The sequence below is a fragment of the Lissotriton helveticus genome, chromosome 9 (assembly GCF_964261635.1).
Source record: "Lissotriton helveticus chromosome 9, aLisHel1.1, whole genome shotgun sequence".
NCBI classification, from domain to species: Eukaryota; Metazoa; Chordata; class Amphibia; order Caudata; family Salamandridae; genus Lissotriton; species Lissotriton helveticus.
In genome coordinates, this window is record NC_136070.1 from 184,904,050 (window position 1) to 184,922,509 (window position 18,460).

General features: G+C 43.4%; 1 protein-coding gene across 2 annotated transcripts in view; it reads right to left on the minus strand.

The window, feature by feature from the left end:
• Positions 1 to 18,460, minus strand: part of TRIM9 (tripartite motif containing 9) — a 459,144-nt gene that overhangs the window by 22,772 nt on the left and 417,912 nt on the right. For both annotated transcript variants that reach the window (XM_078659735.1, XM_078659734.1), the window contains exon 10: positions 700 to 862. In XM_078659735.1, coding sequence (XP_078515861.1) covers positions 700 to 862 — 163 coding nt within the window. The remainder of the gene's footprint in view (positions 1 to 699; positions 863 to 18,460) is intronic.

The following is an 18,460-nucleotide window of genomic DNA, read 5'->3' on the forward strand; positions in this document are numbered from 1 at the left end:
ACAAGCTTGTTTGAATCAAGGGAATAGAGGTGGTCTAGCACTGCCCTATGTACTTTTTAAGGTAACAACTGATTATGCAAATTATACAGTTTAGATTTATTGCAAGTAAGTTCACTTTATGTGGATATCCTCAGCACTTGTTAAATATCCTGCACTCCTGAATCTACATTCGACATAACTGGGCGAGTGGCTATGTTGCCACCTGGAGTCAAGAGTTCTAATCCAAACTTCTCCAGTTGACTATATTGTTTGATCTTGGGCAAGTCACTTCATATATCATACATTTACAGTAATGGTGCTTGAGACATCTTCTGGATTCATTCAGACCGCTTTTCTACTTTATCGCTGCAATGGAACAGTACATCTCAAATGTTCGTGTCTGACCTTTTCTTTCAAATTATTTTCACATTTTCTAGACATCCCCTTATAATGCATTTCAAACTCTTGAAAAGGGTGGCATTTAGTATGTCATGTTATGTTTGTACTCCAGCACATGCCCACAACAAAGTGTGTGGCCTCAATGCAACAACTTCCAGGTCATTGTCCCATGATGAAAACCTCAAACCCAACATGCACAACTGGCCTGGACTAAATAAATATGGTAGTCTGAAAAGAGATGAGGGCACCAGAGAATTAATCTTGCTTTTACTGGTGGAGACACAGTCACAGTGGCAGCCTGTAGAATAACAAAGACAGTACCTGGACATTCCTGTTCAGGCTGACGGCTGGGAAGAAGAGGCCCTCCATGCTCTCGAAGGCCACAGGCCCCTGCTGCTCCTCGTTGATGGAGAACGTCAGGGTTCTTCGGTTGAAGTCCAGGAGGATGCCAACGGTGGCACCTTTCGAGATCCCGCCTTCCGTCCTGCAAACAGACAAATCACATCATGTATGTCATAAAAGGTGGCTCTGGTCCTCTCACAAGGATTCAAAGACTCAACATAGAGATAATGCAAACACTTGACATGCACATTGTTACCACCGATTCATCATAACATCTGAGCCTGAGACCTCGGGCTTCACCAAGGGCCACTGGAATTATGAGATTCTGAGACTGTGGCGTTTTCTGCAGAATTATTGTTTTACCACTCTTGCCACTTACTCTATAATCAGCCACATAATTTAATGATTGCAACAAAAAATTGTGCTAATTGAAAAGGATTCAAAGTAACTTTTAAAAACCCCATACCCAGCTTCACACAGTGGCAGACCTTTGACTTGAACATAACGTGTATTTGTAAAGCACACATTCACCCTTAGATATCTTGCCGCTGAATAACAGATTTTTTTTGGTACCCAACTCAATGGTACTCATTTTATCGACCTCAGACATGTGAAAGGCTGAGTGGACCCACCAGGATTCGAACCTGTGCCCCTGAAGTCAAACACAGGCCCTTGCAGCGGATACATTAATCTACTGAGCTGGCAGATCCTTTCAGATGCTGAATGCTGTATTCTGGCATTAACATGGGTGAAACGTTGCTCAGGCAATATTAATGTATTATACAGAGAGAACAGCAACAATGATGCAACAGAACGTGCTGCATTGTGCTGCATAATTTAGTCAAAATCTCAAGTACACAGCCACTCAATCACATAATAAAAAAACCTTCATCAAAAATAACAACTTTAAATGCCAAAGTCCTAGAAAAAATACATATGCTTTTAATCCAATCAAGAAACATAACATGTATTATAAAGGTTACAATTATATACATACAACCAGATCATCATAAAAAATAGACAACAGGATGTGGGAGCACACTGCTGACCTCTCAGGCAAGGTTCGCCCCTGGCATTCTGGAAAATGCAGTCTCTTGTAGTTCGCTCCGTTATTTCATAAAAAATACATAACGCAAAAAGGATGAATTGAATCAGACCAATCAATGTGTCTTTTAACATGTACACTTCTGCTTCACTATCACTGAGCATTTATAAAGCGTAATTCTGTTGTAAAAATGGGCAGTGCTTGGAGATAGCGTCAAAATTCTTTTTGTGATGAGTTGGTTGTTTGCATACCATTTCAATCTTATTATCTTTTTATCTCATTAAAAGCATATATATTTTTACAGCACTTTGGCATTCATATTTGCTATTTATTTGGATGAAGATTTTTAAATTGTGTGGGTTGTGTTGACTGATACGAGCGTGACAAAACGTGAGGGGTCACCCCTGCAAACTACATGGAGCCCCCCCTAACCTCCTCCGGACTCAGTCAGGAGCTGTCACACCAGGGTGCTGTGCTAAGGGGGCCCCCTGGAGCTGGGGTGCTCCCCTGCTCCACTGGGGCTTTGGGGGCCTTTGTTACGCCACTGGTGAGTGAGTGTATGTGTACTTGAGATTTTGGTTTGATGCTACACTGAAGGAGGTGGACTGTAGTTTGGTTTGAACAACCCTGTCCTCTTGGTTTGAGGGGTTCCCCTCTACTATTTTTCTTCATAATATAGTCAAACCTGCTGCATAATTTTGTCACATTCCAGTGGTACTGGCTATACAGAATATTATATGCCCTCCTAGAGAGGTGGTAATAGGCAAATTAGTGTAATCCTGAGTGGAAGGGGCTAAATGCTTTTAAAACATTGCAAACATTGAGGGAAGTTAGATCAGAGTAAAACAGCAGGAAGCATTTTATTTTAAATGTATTATATAGAGCTGGCTGGACCCTGGGGTATCAGAGCGCTTTACATGAGTGAAGATAATACAGGCACACTAAAATTGTTCAAATCATGGAGATCACATGGGTTAGATTGAGGAGAACAAGTAGCAAAATACACATTAACAAATGACGCCGCGTAAGGATAAGAAACATAAATAAATGGGTACAAGTGGTCAAGTAATATATAGCATCCTGAGATAGAGGAGGGCTAGGGGGTAGTAGGGTGGAGAAATTGGGGGAGTGATGTTAATGGGTGTAGAGAAGAATATTCAGGGACAGGAAAAGTAGGGGAAGGAAAGGATTATGGACCCTAATATATCTTGAGCAATATTTCATTGGAATGCTGGGACAATGATCGAAAGTATGAAATCATAAATGGGGCATTAAAGGTTTGGGGCAAAGTTACTAAACACTTGCACATTACCAAATGGAATAGGTATACCTCTTTGTGGTATACAAAGGCGACCCAGCCATTTTCAAACGATATTATAGCAAGGAAATGGCAGAGACTTGGAATTCTGCGTGTTAAGGATTTCCTTGTACATGAGTTAGAAACTACTTTCTTAGACGTTAAGGATAAATATCATCTCTCTAATGGGGACTATATTAAATATGTGCAAATATATACAATCCTCAAGGCTAAGAGACCCACCCTCGATCTACAGAAAATAGACCTTTTTGAGGCTATCAATAGATCCTATACAAGAATTGGTGTTATATATAATCTTCTCCTTACTAATGTACAAGATGATCTGGAAAAAATTGAATCTAGCTGGGCAGACAAACTCAGCAATCCCAATGTTGATATATATAAAAGTTTAGAGTTGAGCCAAAGACTTTTTAGGGCTAGCAACCTTAAAGCTCAAACATATAAAACCATATTTGATCTCTATTATACACCCGCTAAATTGTACTCTTGGGGTAGAAGGGAAAATGACTTATGCCCAAGATGTACACAAGGACCAGCTAATCTAATACATATGTTTAGCAGCTGCCTTAAACTGGTTCATATCAAAGATATGATTGCGGATTATTGGGAGGTGCTGTTTGGCCATAAACTTCCAGAAACAGATTCATTGTTTATTTTAGGACATGATTCATCGATCGCTCTATCAAAGAACGAGCAAAATTTATTATTTATAGGTACGGCGGTACTTAGAATTATTTTGTCGGCCCGCTGGAAAGAAACTGAACCACTAAGCTTCCAGATGTGGCTGGCCCGTTTTTTAGCTGTTTTCAGCTTTGAGAGAGCAATATATTCTACAAGAGGGCTTAAATGGAAAAGAATGGGAGAATCAATTTGGTCTCCAGTGTTGAGCTGGAAAACAGGATTAAATACATTTAACTAGATTTACCTTGATGGGACGGAAGGTAACATATAAACAACAATATATGTAATAGGGTATTATCTTAAAAAATTCTTGTTATTTGATATAATATATTTTGTGAATTATTGGTGGAAATCTCTGATAAATCAAGGTCTTGTATTACCTATTGTACCTAATTTTGTTTTATTCTATTATTTTATTGCTCCTTCTTTTTTATTAATGAGAATTCTCTAATATGCATATGAATATCACTATGATTAGGTTTATAATCATGATGGTTTATGTTTTATCTTGTATTCTTTTTAATATGCTTTCTTCTCTTTCTTTTCATTGTTCTGCTATGTACCTGTCTGGATTGGGTTCAATAATGAAAAAAAAAAAAAAAAAAAAAAAAAGGAATGCTGGGACAGAGGGCCTGGTACCAGCCATGATAAGCTTCTTGCCTCCCCCTTAATGGCTTGTAACATCTCAATGTGCTGGTGTAAGATACAATTTCAAACAAAATGATGAGAGCATTCTCAGTCACTCTTCCTCATAACTATCTTTTGCATCAGTACTTTAGATATGCAATAATTAGCTCAAGTGTGTATTTCATTTCCTGTTTGAAAAAATGCAACTTCATGATTAAACGTGAATATATGTATGAATGGCAGCAGATAGGGTGACCTTATGTGTACTCGTTGTGCAAACACATCATCACGGATAAACATAGGGCTAAATGTATCAACAGCAGCAGATAAGGGGACCTTATGTGTACTCGTAGTGCAAACAAAGCGTACTTTACTTTTCATCCTAGGGCGAGTGCTGGTAGATTAGTGGATGCTCTACTCACACTGGCGGGGACCTCCCCACCCCACAGTCCAGTTTGCACTTATGTGAGCTTATCATTTAGTTAATCAGCTACCTCTTCAAGTCATTTCGCCACCAAATGGAGCTAAGGGCAAATTTACATAGCTGCCTGAAGGTTCCTTCACTGTCCTTTCCAATTGACCAACATTCCTAGTAGTACAACTGGAAGCCTGTACAAGGTGAAGATTTCCAGGCATTCTACTAGGAATATCATGTGGGAATTCCAATGGGCTTGTATTCCGGCTATGCGAATTTCTACAAAGTGTAGAATTTCGCAAATGTGGAATGGATCCTGCTGTGCAAACTCTTTTTTTTCGACACATAGAAAATATTTTCCCCACGGTGAAGTCTCTTCCCCTACATCAGCAGCAAATATAGAGGCAATCTGTTACTCAACCAGTTTTGGAAAGAGAGTTACTCCAGCCATTTCCATGGTGGAAATGGGTTAGTTTGAAGTTTGGGAATACCCATACATATACCTTTTAGAGCACTTACAAGGCAAACCACAACTTGGAACACCCACTTCCAACCCCTTCAGTGGGATTCACTACTGCAGATTTCTCCACGCCTGTGGTGGGGAAGTCAGTAGTAGTAAGAACATTTTACTTCTCTGTAACCATCTGTTAGTGCCCTTAGTGCTGTGCTTTCACATGCTGTGCACACTCCTGCCATTTAGTGTTGGACACAGATGTTTTTTCGCTACGGGTAAGACTAAGGGTAGAAATGCAAAACAGTAAAGTGTCTAAGTGCCATTAGAGAAAAATGCATATAACCAAAAATTTATTATTAAATATATCACCGTAAGCGTGCATCCGGGGAAGTAAGTGAGTGTATGTGAATCTACTGTACTACAGAGAGCAAACTAACTGTTACAAGTAAGTCATGTGCTCTGCATAGCACGACCCATCTCTCTAAAGTGGTGGTTTGCGAACAGCAGTGGATGATGTGTAGAATAAGGTTTTAAATATGGTTTGTCCAACCTGGGCTTCTTGTCATGCATGAAATGAATGTCCACACAGAAAGGCTTAGTGAATGTGTGGAGAGCTGACAATGTTCCAGGTTTACATATGTCTGAGAGTGGGTGCTACCCAGTGAAACCATAGTGGCTTCTTTCTTACGAATTGTAAATTTGCCCTAGGCACAGAGTGTAGTGTGCATTTAGCTTTGTCATAAAAGATTTGAAAGCATCTGACAAGCCACACAGCAAGGCCTGCATTGAAAATTGGTGTGCTAAAGTGAAGCAGGACAAAAGCAACAAAGAACTGCTTGGTTTTTCCTAAAGGATTTGGTACAGTTAATGTAGTCGGTATGTGCTCTTTGTACATTGAAAGTGTGTATGGCCTTTTCATAAAAAACAGTGGTTGAAGGAAAAAGGAGGGTACATCAGTGGTTTGATAGACATGAAAAGGATATTCAACTTTTGGCAGGAACATGGTTCACCTTGAATACATTGCGTCTTGCCTGCTAGGACTTGAAGTTCATTCATCCTGCAGAAGGAAGTGATTTCAATGAGGAATTCCACTTTCAAGGAAAGAAACTAAAAGGGACAAGAGTGTAACAACTCAAGTGGTGGCCAAATAAGTCTTGTACGTATAATTTTGTAGTACCAAGAAGGGAATGCTGGTATTTGAAGTAAGCTCACCCCTTTTTGCCCTTGAAAAAAGGTTTACTCACAAGATTTTTTAAAATAGACTGGAGTTCTTTGTTTTGCAGGAAAGTGGATACATCAACAAGCTGTACCCTCGTGAAATAATAGGCTAGTCCTGCCTTTTGTAAATGTAGAAATTAACAGATAATGTTTTGAACGCAGGGCTCTAAGGACTGTTTGGGCAGACTGTTACAATAATGGACACATCTTTGCCCGTGCAACGTGCCAATGTAGTGGGATTTCTGGCTTCTTTTAGAATTTGCATAGATTCCTCTGGAATCAGTAGGTAGCCAAATTCTAAGACTTTAGGTGCCAAATCTCAAGACTGATTGCCCTGTGGTTGCGTTGGCGCAGCTAATATTTGATACTGCGTGAGGAGGTCTTAGTGCTGTGGTAGTTTTTGTGGGAATATGTTGACATTTTAAAAAGGAGTGAGTAAAATGGATGCCATATCCAAATTGGCACGATGAGCATTAGCACCACTGATGCTTGTCGCAACTTATTCACTTAATGTGGAATGAGGGGTAAAGGGGAAAAAGACTAAGCAAACATCCATAACTTGTAAATCCATAGCACATTGCCCATGTCCTTGATAGTGGGTACCTGGAAGCGAAACTTTGGCTTTCTACATTCTCACACATTGCATATTGGTCTACATCTGGGTCTCACCAGCATGGATGGTATTTTGGGAGAACCATGGTCATAGATTTCCCATTTGTGTGTTGTTGGTGTTTTCTGATGGGCTGCTCCAAAGTTGTTCTGCTTGGAGGAAGACTTGGGGATGAAAGGCCCAGTACCAAATTGTCTGTGCTAGCTTGGACAACTGTGATCAGCGCATATCCCGTTGTTTTGAAGCTAATTCGTGGTGGTCATATTGTCTGTGATAAGGAGTATTGTCTAGTTATGAATAAGGCTTGCAGTGCTAGATAAACAAAAACACTCCTAACAATGGCTGACCTAAGGTTTAGCACATCAATCCCTATTAGCAAACATAAAGAGTCCTGTGCATCCACTTCCAGAACTTGCCGCCATTGAGTTCCACTGGAATACAGAAAAAGCCAATTCTTCGAAGATGGAAGGTGCACCAGGAATGGAGTCAAGGTCGTATAAATAAGTCTATCAATTTTCTTTATTATTCATATTAGTAAAAAATGGGCGTCAGCCAACGCGTTTCAATACTTTGAAGGAACTTCATCAGGGCTTCAAATATAATACTTGATGTCGGGCGTATTTGCTGGCTATCATGAAGTAGATCATCCAGATTATGAAGCTGGATTAGATAAATGTAACCCTTATTGTGGGGCACTTTCCCGAGTTGCTATTTGCTGATCTCAGCTATAAACAGAAAGTGCTGAATACTACACAATATTATATTTGATGCCCTGATGAAGTTCCTTCAATGGAACGAAACGCGTTGGCTGATGCCCATTTTGTACTATTATGAATAATAAAGAAAATTGAAGGACTAATTTATACGACTTTGACTCCATTCCTGGTGCACCTTCCATCTTCGAAGAAAAGACATACAGTGCTAACTGAACTGCTATCAGTTCCAGTATAATGATGTGCAAGTGTCGGCCAATGTGTGCTTCCCCTGGTGAGGCAGTTGTCTCTGTTGATGGTCACTAGCAGCTGGGAGTCAAGAAACAACCTCCCCAGTAACCTGTTTTGTTGTACCACAATTGCAGTTTGTGCTGAACAGTGGGTGCCACCCACACTAGATCTTCCCACTTTCCAGTTGCTTGTGACCATTGTTCTACCTGCTATGATTGCAGCAGGTGTAAGTGCAGTTGAGCATTTGGGATGTTTGTACTTCAAGAAGCTGTCATTCTCACAGTCAGAGGATGCACCGTCTGATAAAAAGGGAAGCCACTTTGAGATGCCATCACGCTCTCGTTGGTTGGTAGGCTTTGTTGTTACTGTATCGAGTATTGCTTCCAAGAAAGGTTGTGTTTGTTGCGGCAATGGCACAATTTGTTTGCACTGATGGTAAACTCCAGTGTATGGAGGAGTGGGATTAATTAAGTGGGAGTGAGGTATTCCACTTGGGTGCTTCTCTTTACCATCCAGTCATCCAGGTATGGCCGCGAATATACACTGCTGCTACTGAGAGCCATTTGGTAAACACTCAGGGCATTATTGTGACCCTTAAGAGTCTGACTTAGCAGTGATAATGTACTCTACTTAATACAAACCAGAGATACTGCTGGGCTGAGGATGGGGCCATGTAAGTCGGGGTCCTTGAAATCGAGCACTACTATGTAATCCCCAATGCAAAGCAGCGGAATAACATCTTGGAGAGTTGTCACCTTGGAATAAACTGACATGTTGTTCAGAGCGAGTGGTTGGAGAACTAGTGGTGAGTGAATGAATGAAAGAAAGTGTTGCTTATAAAGCGCACTGCCACTCCCGGGGGAGCATCCTAGCACTGGGCAGCAGCAGAATTGACTTCATAACGGATGAACAACCCACCAAAAAGCAGATCAAAGAATGAGGGAGTAACAGAGGGACCTCAATGTCCCATATTTTTTGGGTATAAGAAAGCCCAGGGGTTATATTCCTTGACCTGGGTGGTATGGAGGGACTGGTTCGGCAAGACACTTTTGAATTGATGGTTGCACTTCTTTTAGTGACAGCAGTAGGTGTTCTTGGCTGATGCTGTACCAGCATCATAGTATAATTGGTAGCGTGGTGTGGAATTCCATACATTAGCCATGGGCACCAATGGAGGGCACCCACTGGTCTGAGGTTATATACTTTCATTGTAGAAGGTATAATTTGATTTGTCTCCAGAAAGTGTAAAGTGGTGTGAAGGGATGGGTGGAAGGTCATTGCTTAAAGGCAGAGGTGCCCTTGCCTTGTGTGCCTCTGGCCTTACCACAGCTGTTGCCCCATAATCTGCCACTGGAGTATGGTTTAATGTTTGACCTTGCTTAAAGGGTTGCAGCGGCTGGTACTGCAAATGTTCAGAGGTGTCTGCTGTTTTAGCTTCAACTCGCAAATATTGGCAGCTAAAGTCTGACTTTGGTGGCTAGCTCTGGAGGGCCCTCATGGCTTTGCCATGCCAGTGTCCTCCATTATTTCTTCCAGCATGGAGTCAACATACAGTCAAAGAGGGTTTCAACAAGCAAGGGCTGGTCGATGAGGTGCCGTCACATCTCGGGCTGGAATCCAGACACTCTAAGTGGTACATGGCTGCAAATGAAGAGGGGAGGGGTGGGTGTGGGGGACTTTATATTACTTCCCTAAATTCTCTGCTGCTGGCTATCAGGCGGCTCTCCTTTGTCTTCCTGAAGAGGATGCTCACCTGGAGTCAAGGCTAAGTCTGGTTTTGAAGTCTGCTTCAGAATCATTGTTGGTTCCGAGGCAGGCCGAGTGGGCTCTCAATGCTGAGGCTAGGTCTCTCAGCATCGAGGCTCGGCCTCAGTAGTGCAAAGTGTCTCCAGCACCTATTATCCCTTTATGGGCCAAAAGGTTTTGGGAACAGAGGGTGACTGTTGAATCCTTTTTGGAGGAGGTTCAGGACTCAAGGCATGACCTTCTGCCTTCTGCAGCCAAGGCTTAATTCGAGGTCAAATTTTGGAGGGAAGTTCCTCTGAGTGGGATGGTTGCAAAATCCTAGGTGTGGTTTTTGTATTGGGTGTGGGTTTCATTGAGGGCCCTAGAGAAGAATGCTCTCCGAAATCATAGAAATGTAAGATGTATTCTGAACTCCACTCCCCTTGAGTCTCTAGACTACTGGAGGGCTGTTCGAGGAATTTCCTTTGAGTCCTTGATGCCATGTCCAGAAGTTGGCTCTAGAGAGCGGCGCTGCATCCTACAATGCACCTACTGTCTTTGTGATAAAATTACCTTTTTGCTCTGGAATGCTTAATAAGAAGGACAGGTGGACTCAGTGGAGATAGAGGTTAGGTACCTGATGGTGGTCCGACAACGGGAACTTACTATTGCATTTGGGCAGAATTTAAATGTTGTGTTCTGTAAACCCTTCCATATGCAAGTTGTTCTCATACCGCCTGGTCCCTGGCTTCTCTCAGTCATATACAGCTCTGCATTGGAAGATGCCATTCCTGTGTCTTGTTTGATAGCAGTACTTTGACTTCTGTAGCGTGACGTATTGTGGCCCTCAAACAGATGTTAGAACTGGATGACGGTAAAAAAGTAATCCAGGTGGAGTCTGTGTCCTGCATTGTGAATTTCCACAAGATATGAAAAGTCACCCATAAATTGAGATCTCTTTTTCAAAATAAAAAAAATGCAATGTCTGAGCCCAACTCTAGATGGCACGAGTGTGGACAGTATGTGAACTACAGAAGCACATGCTGCAAACATGCCTTTGCACCTGCACGGAATCCCTTTGCACCCTCCGTGTAGGTGTAAATAAGGTATTTTCAGCTTTAAACACATGTGTGCAGCTGAAAACATATTTGTGAATAAGTCCTGTAGTTTGCAAGTCTTCATTAACACCTGATGTTTGTGTGAAGCTGGAGAATGGTAATTCTGCTGTTATGTATGCCCCATACTGCAGGGTAAGTAAAGCCTGTAAAATACTTGGACTGACTCGCTTTGTGCCCTGAAAAGTCTCTCTTGTCACAGGTAAAAAACATTTGAGGCCTACAGGCTAACAAGAGCCTAGAGGGCACATTCTATATAGTAACTGATGTCAGTTCTGAAACTTAGGGTGATGCTGTAAAGAACCAATATAGGCAGCATTTATAATAGTTTATTCCTATGGATTACTTTCTGTGTTCTGCATTATAGCTTATGGTTATCTTTTAGCACCGCATACTTACACCTAAGCTTTTCACTATGGCTTAAGTGACCCCTAGGACAATGTAAACCTTTAAATACTTTACAAGAGTACCTCCTTTTCTTGGTTATCATTAGTCACTGAATACACTTTGCAATGGTACCATATTTTAAGCACATCCCTTGCAAATATCCACTGCAGAGTTGTTACTTACAGAAGGTTCACACTAGCCACAGGCTATCCAGCTAAGATACTTGAGGGATTTTGTGTATTTGTCTAGATCATGGAAAGCAGCAGTGAAGTGACACATGGATGGTCACCGGCAAATGGTTTTCGCCTATGTCCACTCCCTTCTCTGAAAGTTCTTCGCTCCTTGACCTTCCTCAGCCTACACAAATAACAGCACCTAAAGTAGGTGCAACGCACAATGGGTGCTATTAAACCAGAATTCAAGAAGCAACAAAAAGATGGAAGCAATGCTTGAAGTACTCTCCAGCCTGGCAGTACTGGTTAGAATGTTCCTATTGGCGCATGACTAAGAGTGATTTGCGTATGGATGATTTCTGCCTAGAATGGTGGAGGAGTGGGTGAAAAACTGTGTTTTGGAATACAGCACCAAACAATAGTCAGTGGCTGTGATTAATTTAGGCACCCCTTCCATTACTTTGTTTGGTATGAAAGCTGCCTGAGTTGCTTGCATGCATTATTATTCACTCATGTAGGATATATATTCACTTAATTTAGGTTACTCACCTATTTCCACTCACTTGTTCACTCATGAGCAGTCTGTAGCATTTCCTGCACTCTGCACTTTGGGAATTTGTGTTCTTTGCTGACTTGCTTGCTGACTCCTTGAAGCGAGGGAGTAAGTTCGCTCTTGGGCAACGTGTGAGGCTGCTGGTACAGGGGCCGGGACTGCGAGACCCAGGAAGCAGCGCAGGATTACCGGAGCGCACCTGGAGTCTCTTCCCGCCCCTGCTTCGCCCTGATTGGCTGATTGCCTTAACCTGCCTCGACCTGATTGGCTGCTTGCCAAGCTAACTGCTCGCGGCCCCCGCTTCGCGGGTGCCGCTCGTAGCATTTCCTGCACTCTGCACTTTGGGAATTTGTGTTCTTTGCTGACTTGCTTGCTGACCCCTTGAAGCGAGGGAGTAAGTTCGCTCTTGGGCAACGTGTGAGGCTGCTGGTACAGGGGCTGGGACTGCGAGACCCAGGAAGCAGCGCAGGATTACCGGAGCGCACCTGGAGTCTCTTCCCGCCCCTGCTTCGCCCTGATTGGCTGATTGCCTTAACCTGCCTCGACCTGATTGGCTGCTTGCCAAGCTAACTGCTCGCGGCCCCCGCTTCGCGGGAGCCGCTCGTAGCATTTCCTGCACTCTGCACTTTGGGAATTTGTGTTCTTTGCTGACTTGCTTGCTGACCCCTTGAAGCGAAGGAGTAAGTTCGCTCTTGGGCAACGTGTGAGGCTGCTGGTACAGGGGCCGGGACTGCGAGACCCAGGAAGCAGCGCAGGATTACCGGAGCGCACCTGGAGTCTCTTCCCGCCCCTGCTTCGCCCTGATTGGCTGATTGCCTTAACCTGCCTCGACCTGATTGGCTGCTTGCCAAGCTAACTGCTCGCGGCCCCCGCTTCGCGGGAGCCGCTCGTAGCATTTCCTGCACTCTGCACTTTGGGAATTTGTGTTCTTTGCTGACTTGCTTGCTGACCCCTTGAAGCGAGGGAGTAAGTTCGCTCTTGGGCAACGTGTGAGGCTGCTGGTACAGGGGCCGGGACTGCGAGACCCAGGAAGCAGCGCAGGATTACCGGAGCGCACCTGGAGTCTCTTCCCGCCCCTGCTTCGCCCTGATTGGCTGATTGCCTTAACCTGCCTCGACCTGATTGGCTGCTTGCCAAGCTAACTGCTCGCGGCCCCCGCTTCGCGTGAGCCGCTCGTAGCATTTCCTGCACTCTGCACTTTGGGAATTTGTGTTCTTTGCTGACTTGCTTGCTGACCCCTTGAAGCGAGGGAGTAAGTTCGCTCTTGGGCAACGTGTGAGGCTGCTGGTACAGGGGCCGGGACTGCGAGACCCAGGAAGCAGCGCAGGATTACCGGAGCGCACCTGGAGTCTCTTCCCGCCCCTGCTTCGCCCTGATTGGCTGATTGCCTTAACCTGCCTCGACCTGATTGGCTGCTTGCCAAGCTAACTGCTCGCGGCCCCCGCTTCACGGGAGCCGCTCATAGCATTTCCTGCACTCTGCACTTTGGGAATTTGTGTTCTTTGCTGACTTGCTTGCTGACCCCTTGAAGCGAGGGAGTAAGTTCGCTCTTGGGCAACGTGTGAGGCTGCTGGTACAGGGGCCGGGACTGTGAGACCCAGGAAGCAGCGCAGGATTACCGGAGCGCACCTGGAGTCTCTTCCCGCCCCTGCTTCGCCCTGATTGGCTGATTGCCTTAACCTGCCTCGACCTGATTGGCTGCTTGCCAAGCTAACTGCTCGCGGCCCCCGCTTCGCGGGCGCCGCTCGTAGCATTTCCTGCACTCTGCACTTTGGGAATTTGTGTTCTTTGCTGACTTGCTTGCTGACCCCTTGAAGCGAGGGAGTAAGTTCGCTCTTGGGCAACGTGTGAGGCTGCTGGTACAGGGGCCGGGACTGCGAGACCCAGGAAGCAGCGCAGGATTACCGGAGCGCACCTGGAGTCTCTTCCCGCCCCTGCTTCGCCCTGATTGGCTGATTGCCTTAACCTGCCTCGACCTGATTGGCTGCTTGCCAAGCTAACTGCTCGCGGCCCCCGCTTCGCGGGTGCCGCTCGTAGCATTTCCTGCACTCTGCACTTTGGGAATTTGTGTTCTTTGCTGACTTGCTTGCTGACCCCTTGAAGCGAGGGAGTAAGTTCGCTCTTGGGCAACGTGTGAGGCTGCTGGTACAGGGGCCGGGACTGCGAGACCCAGGAAGCAGCGCAGGATTACCGGAGCGCACCTGGAGTCTCTTCCCGCCCCTGCTTCGCCCTGATTGGCTGATTGCCTTAACCTGCCTCGACCTGATTGGCTGCTTGCCAAGCTAACTGCTCGCGGCCCCCGCTTCGCGGGTGCCGCTCATAGCATTTCCTGCACTCTGCACTTTGGGAATTTGTGTTCTTTGCTGACTTGCTTGCTGACCCCTTGAAGCGAGGGAGTAAGTTCGCTCTTGGGCAACGTGTGAGGCTGCTGGTACAGGGGCCGGGACTGCGAGACCCAGGAAGCAGCGCAGGATTACCGGAGCGCACCTGGAGTCTCTTCCCGCCCCTGCTTCGCCCTGATTGGCTGATTGCCTTAACCTGCCTCGACCTGATTGGCTGCTTGCCAAGCTAACTGCTCGCGGCCCCCGCTTCGCGGGTGCCGCTCGTAGCATTTCCTGCACTCTGCACTTTGGGAATTTGTGTTCTTTGCTGACTTGCTTGCTGACCCCTTGAAGCGAGGGAGTAAGTTCGCTCTTGGGCAACGTGTGAGGCTGCTGGTACAGGGGCCGGGACTGCGAGACCCAGGAAGCAGCGCAGGATTACCGGAGCGCACCTGGAGTCTCTTCCCGCCCCCTGCTCCGCCTATAATTATGCTCCCCTAACGCTTAGCGGGACGCTTGCGGGACGCCGGGCTAAGCCCGGGCAAAGGGCGGGCCGTCTGTGGCCGTCCGGGGACGACCGAGGACGGGACGGGCCACCCCACTAATTCCTAATCTAGGAGAATAGGTCAATCCGATTACTTGGAATTTAATACTTCCTTATGATGGCCTTAAAAAAACTTCGTTCGAGAACAATTTATATGAAGCGCATGGGTACCGACGCAGCTATCAGAAAATCTGTTGATAAATCAATGAAACCAGGTCAAATTTCCAGCACACCGGCAATAACTAAATACTTTTCCACTCTCTCTGTGAAAAATCACTCATTTCTTCTTACATCAGAAGAAGGAAAAAAGCAAAATCTCTCAATTAATAATTCTGAACATCAGTTACTATTACACTCTGAACTAAGCAACCATAACCAAGGATCATCAAACACAGAGATTAATCTGGCAAAGATCTCCCTCTCGGAAGAGTATCATCAATCAATCTTAGAGATGTCTCAAATAACACCTATTAAACACCAGGATAATGAACTAGCCATGGAGGTCTCTGCAAGTAATATTACGAAGATCGAAGAACAAAAATCAGTAACTCCGCTAAGACTAAACCAGCCACTTACCAGTTCCCCAGAAAAATCACCCAAATTGTACACTAATCAAACTAATTTCACTGATCTCTACTTTTCTAATTTAACTCAGGCAGCTACCGTTCCACCCCTGTCAAAAGCACTTTTTTCCCTACAGGACATTTTGGAATCAGTTCTCACCCACCTTGGTCAAATTCTATCTAACTCAGATGACACCCTGGATGTCCAAATAGGTATTCTTAAGTTCTTGGTGGAAGAAAAAAAGAAAAAAGATCTACCTAATGACTTATCTGACAAACCTGTAACGGTTAACCGATTACAATCTGAAGATGGCTGCAAAAAAGGAACAAGGCCTCTAAAAATGCAAGATGCAAGTACACAAACATCAGATGTGATAATAATTGAGACTAAAATCAAGGAAATAAGAAAAAAGAAAAAAACTCCCATAACCTATTCTCTTAAGAAACTCTTCAGAGAAGAAAAGGAAAACATCACCGAAAATAACATCAAACACTATCCCATTTTTTCCAACAAAGAAACTGAGAAAGGTCCAGGTCCGATAGCTATTGACAGTAAAATACATTCAACAAAGGTTATCAATGTACAGGAAACAAAACAGACGGGAAAGACCATAAAAAACAAAGACCTGAAGGAAAAAATTGGAAAGAAAAAGCGAAGAAGATCCCTGAGGAGAATTCAAAAGAAAAAAGGGAACAAACTTACATTTCAAAGACACATTGTCACTAACTTGGTGAACTCCTCAGCGACTCAAATAACACCACTGGTGAAACCTCTGAACCCAAAAGCAGAAGAATACTGCCCGACCTCAGTAAAAAAACCAACAGAGCAAAAAAGTAATGATACAAAAGAACTACAAGATTACAAAATATGGCAGTGGGATGGAAATCAATCAAAACATTTAACAATAGAAGAACTTTTTCCCACTGACAATATGCCGCTCAATCGTGGAAGAATAATTAATCTATTACAAGAAATACCTTCCCTGAAATCTCTGACAAGTAAAGAAATTGACCTAGTACGCTTTCCGAAAAAAGAAAATAACAAATTTATACAAGTGTCATTCTTTTCTCCAGTTCTCCCTGGAATAATTATAAGAGAGAAGGAAATTCTACACAAGAATGGCTATGATGTAATCTCAATACCAGAAATCAAAACCAATTTACAAAATATAGTGGCAATTAGACAATCTCATATTAAAAATAACCTCAGCTCAGAAAGGGGAGAATATGCATCAAACAATATGAGAAAAGATATATTAAAAATACAAGTAATGCACGGCGAAAGGTCGGTTTGGTCCCGGAACACTAACCCAAACGATAAAGAGAACAACCTACAATCTTGGGCGTGGTTATCAGAAGCATTAAACAGCAAAAAAATGGATAATCCACAACAACATCAGGTTTAGCAAAGGTCTGAAGCTTTCGTCATGGAATCTGGCCGGGAAAACCACCAACAAGATGAAAGATGCAACGAAAGATTATCCAGATATTCTTGCTCTGCAGGAAACATGGTCAACCACTCCCTTCACACAAAAAGGATATTATGTTTATGAAATCCCAGCAAAAAAATCCAAAAGGGGTCATGCGAAAGGAGGTATGGCAATTCTGCTGAAAGAAGATTATTCTTGGTCACAAGAAATAATTGATACATATTCACACAACCTACAATGTATCAAAGTACAATTTAAATTACAATCATCAGATATTCATAAGAAAATACTACTTTTCAATATCTACGCTCCACCAAGTAAAAAATATGACCCTTTATTTGATCATCTACTAGAGACCATAACTAACATCCTTGAAGATCAACATCATTTATCATATATCATTATGGGCGACTTAAACGCTAAAATATCAAATAGTGAAATAAAGAAATGGTCTACATTGTTCAAGGAAGAATTACTGGAAATATCACTCCCGCAATTTCCAAAAGGAGTAAAGTCGGATAAAAGAGGAAGCTCATTATTGTCATTCCTTCCAAGTATAAATGGGACAATATTAAATGGAAACATCAATGGAGATAAGCCAGCTTCATTTACTAGGCAGGGAAATGGAGTCCCTTCTATTCTTGATTACCTCATATGTGGGAATGAAGTAAAAGAACAAATTACCCAACTGTCTATTAAATTTAATGAGGAAAGTGATCATGCACTCCTACGTTTAACAACACTCTGGACGCCACAAACTACTTTCCAGAATGAACCAATATTCTATAAACCCAAAATGGAAGTAAATACAGTCCAGCGTCGGATCTATTGGGGTGCGGAAAATTTGGATTATTTGAATGTATTAATAACACAAACTCAATTGTTAAATGCCACTTACTCTGATGACCCCATAAAGAATTATGAAATTGTATTGAACGAACTTAAACACGCCATACAAAGTAAATCAAAACAGGACAGACCAACACAAAGAAAATGTGCCAGCAAGAATAAAAATTGTAATCAGCCAACTATAAAAAAACTCAATAGGTTGATTCGAGCTCAGTATTTGAGTTACTCGTCAGTAAATAAAGTTGAAATAAACAGACTAAAGAATCAAATTCGAAGACAAAGGGCTAAACAGGAAAAGTTGAAACAGGATCGTAATTGGATCGATATCCAACTAGCAGCAAAGCAATGCAATCAACGAAAATATTGGTCTTTGATAGCGAAGATGACGGGAACTAAAAAGAAGTTAGAAGCAATCCCTGTCTCAGAAGAAGACTGGGGTATATTCCTAAATGATCTATACAAACCCAACCTGAATGTAATGGTGAGAAAGGACATTGAACAAGAAATGGTAACCAAAGATATAAAACTCACCAAGACCTCGGCAGTGTCAATCGCTCTGAATATCAAAAAGGCAAGAAGTACGGGCGCATCTGGCCCTGATCAGATTCCTATCAAGGTTTATCAAGCTGACCAAAAAGCATGGGGCCAGATGCTCGCGCCATTATTCAATTATATATTCGACTCCGGGAACATTCCAAACTCGTGGAAAGGAAGCACAATAATTCCAATATATAACAAGCATTTACAATGCAATGGTCTCGGCATCAT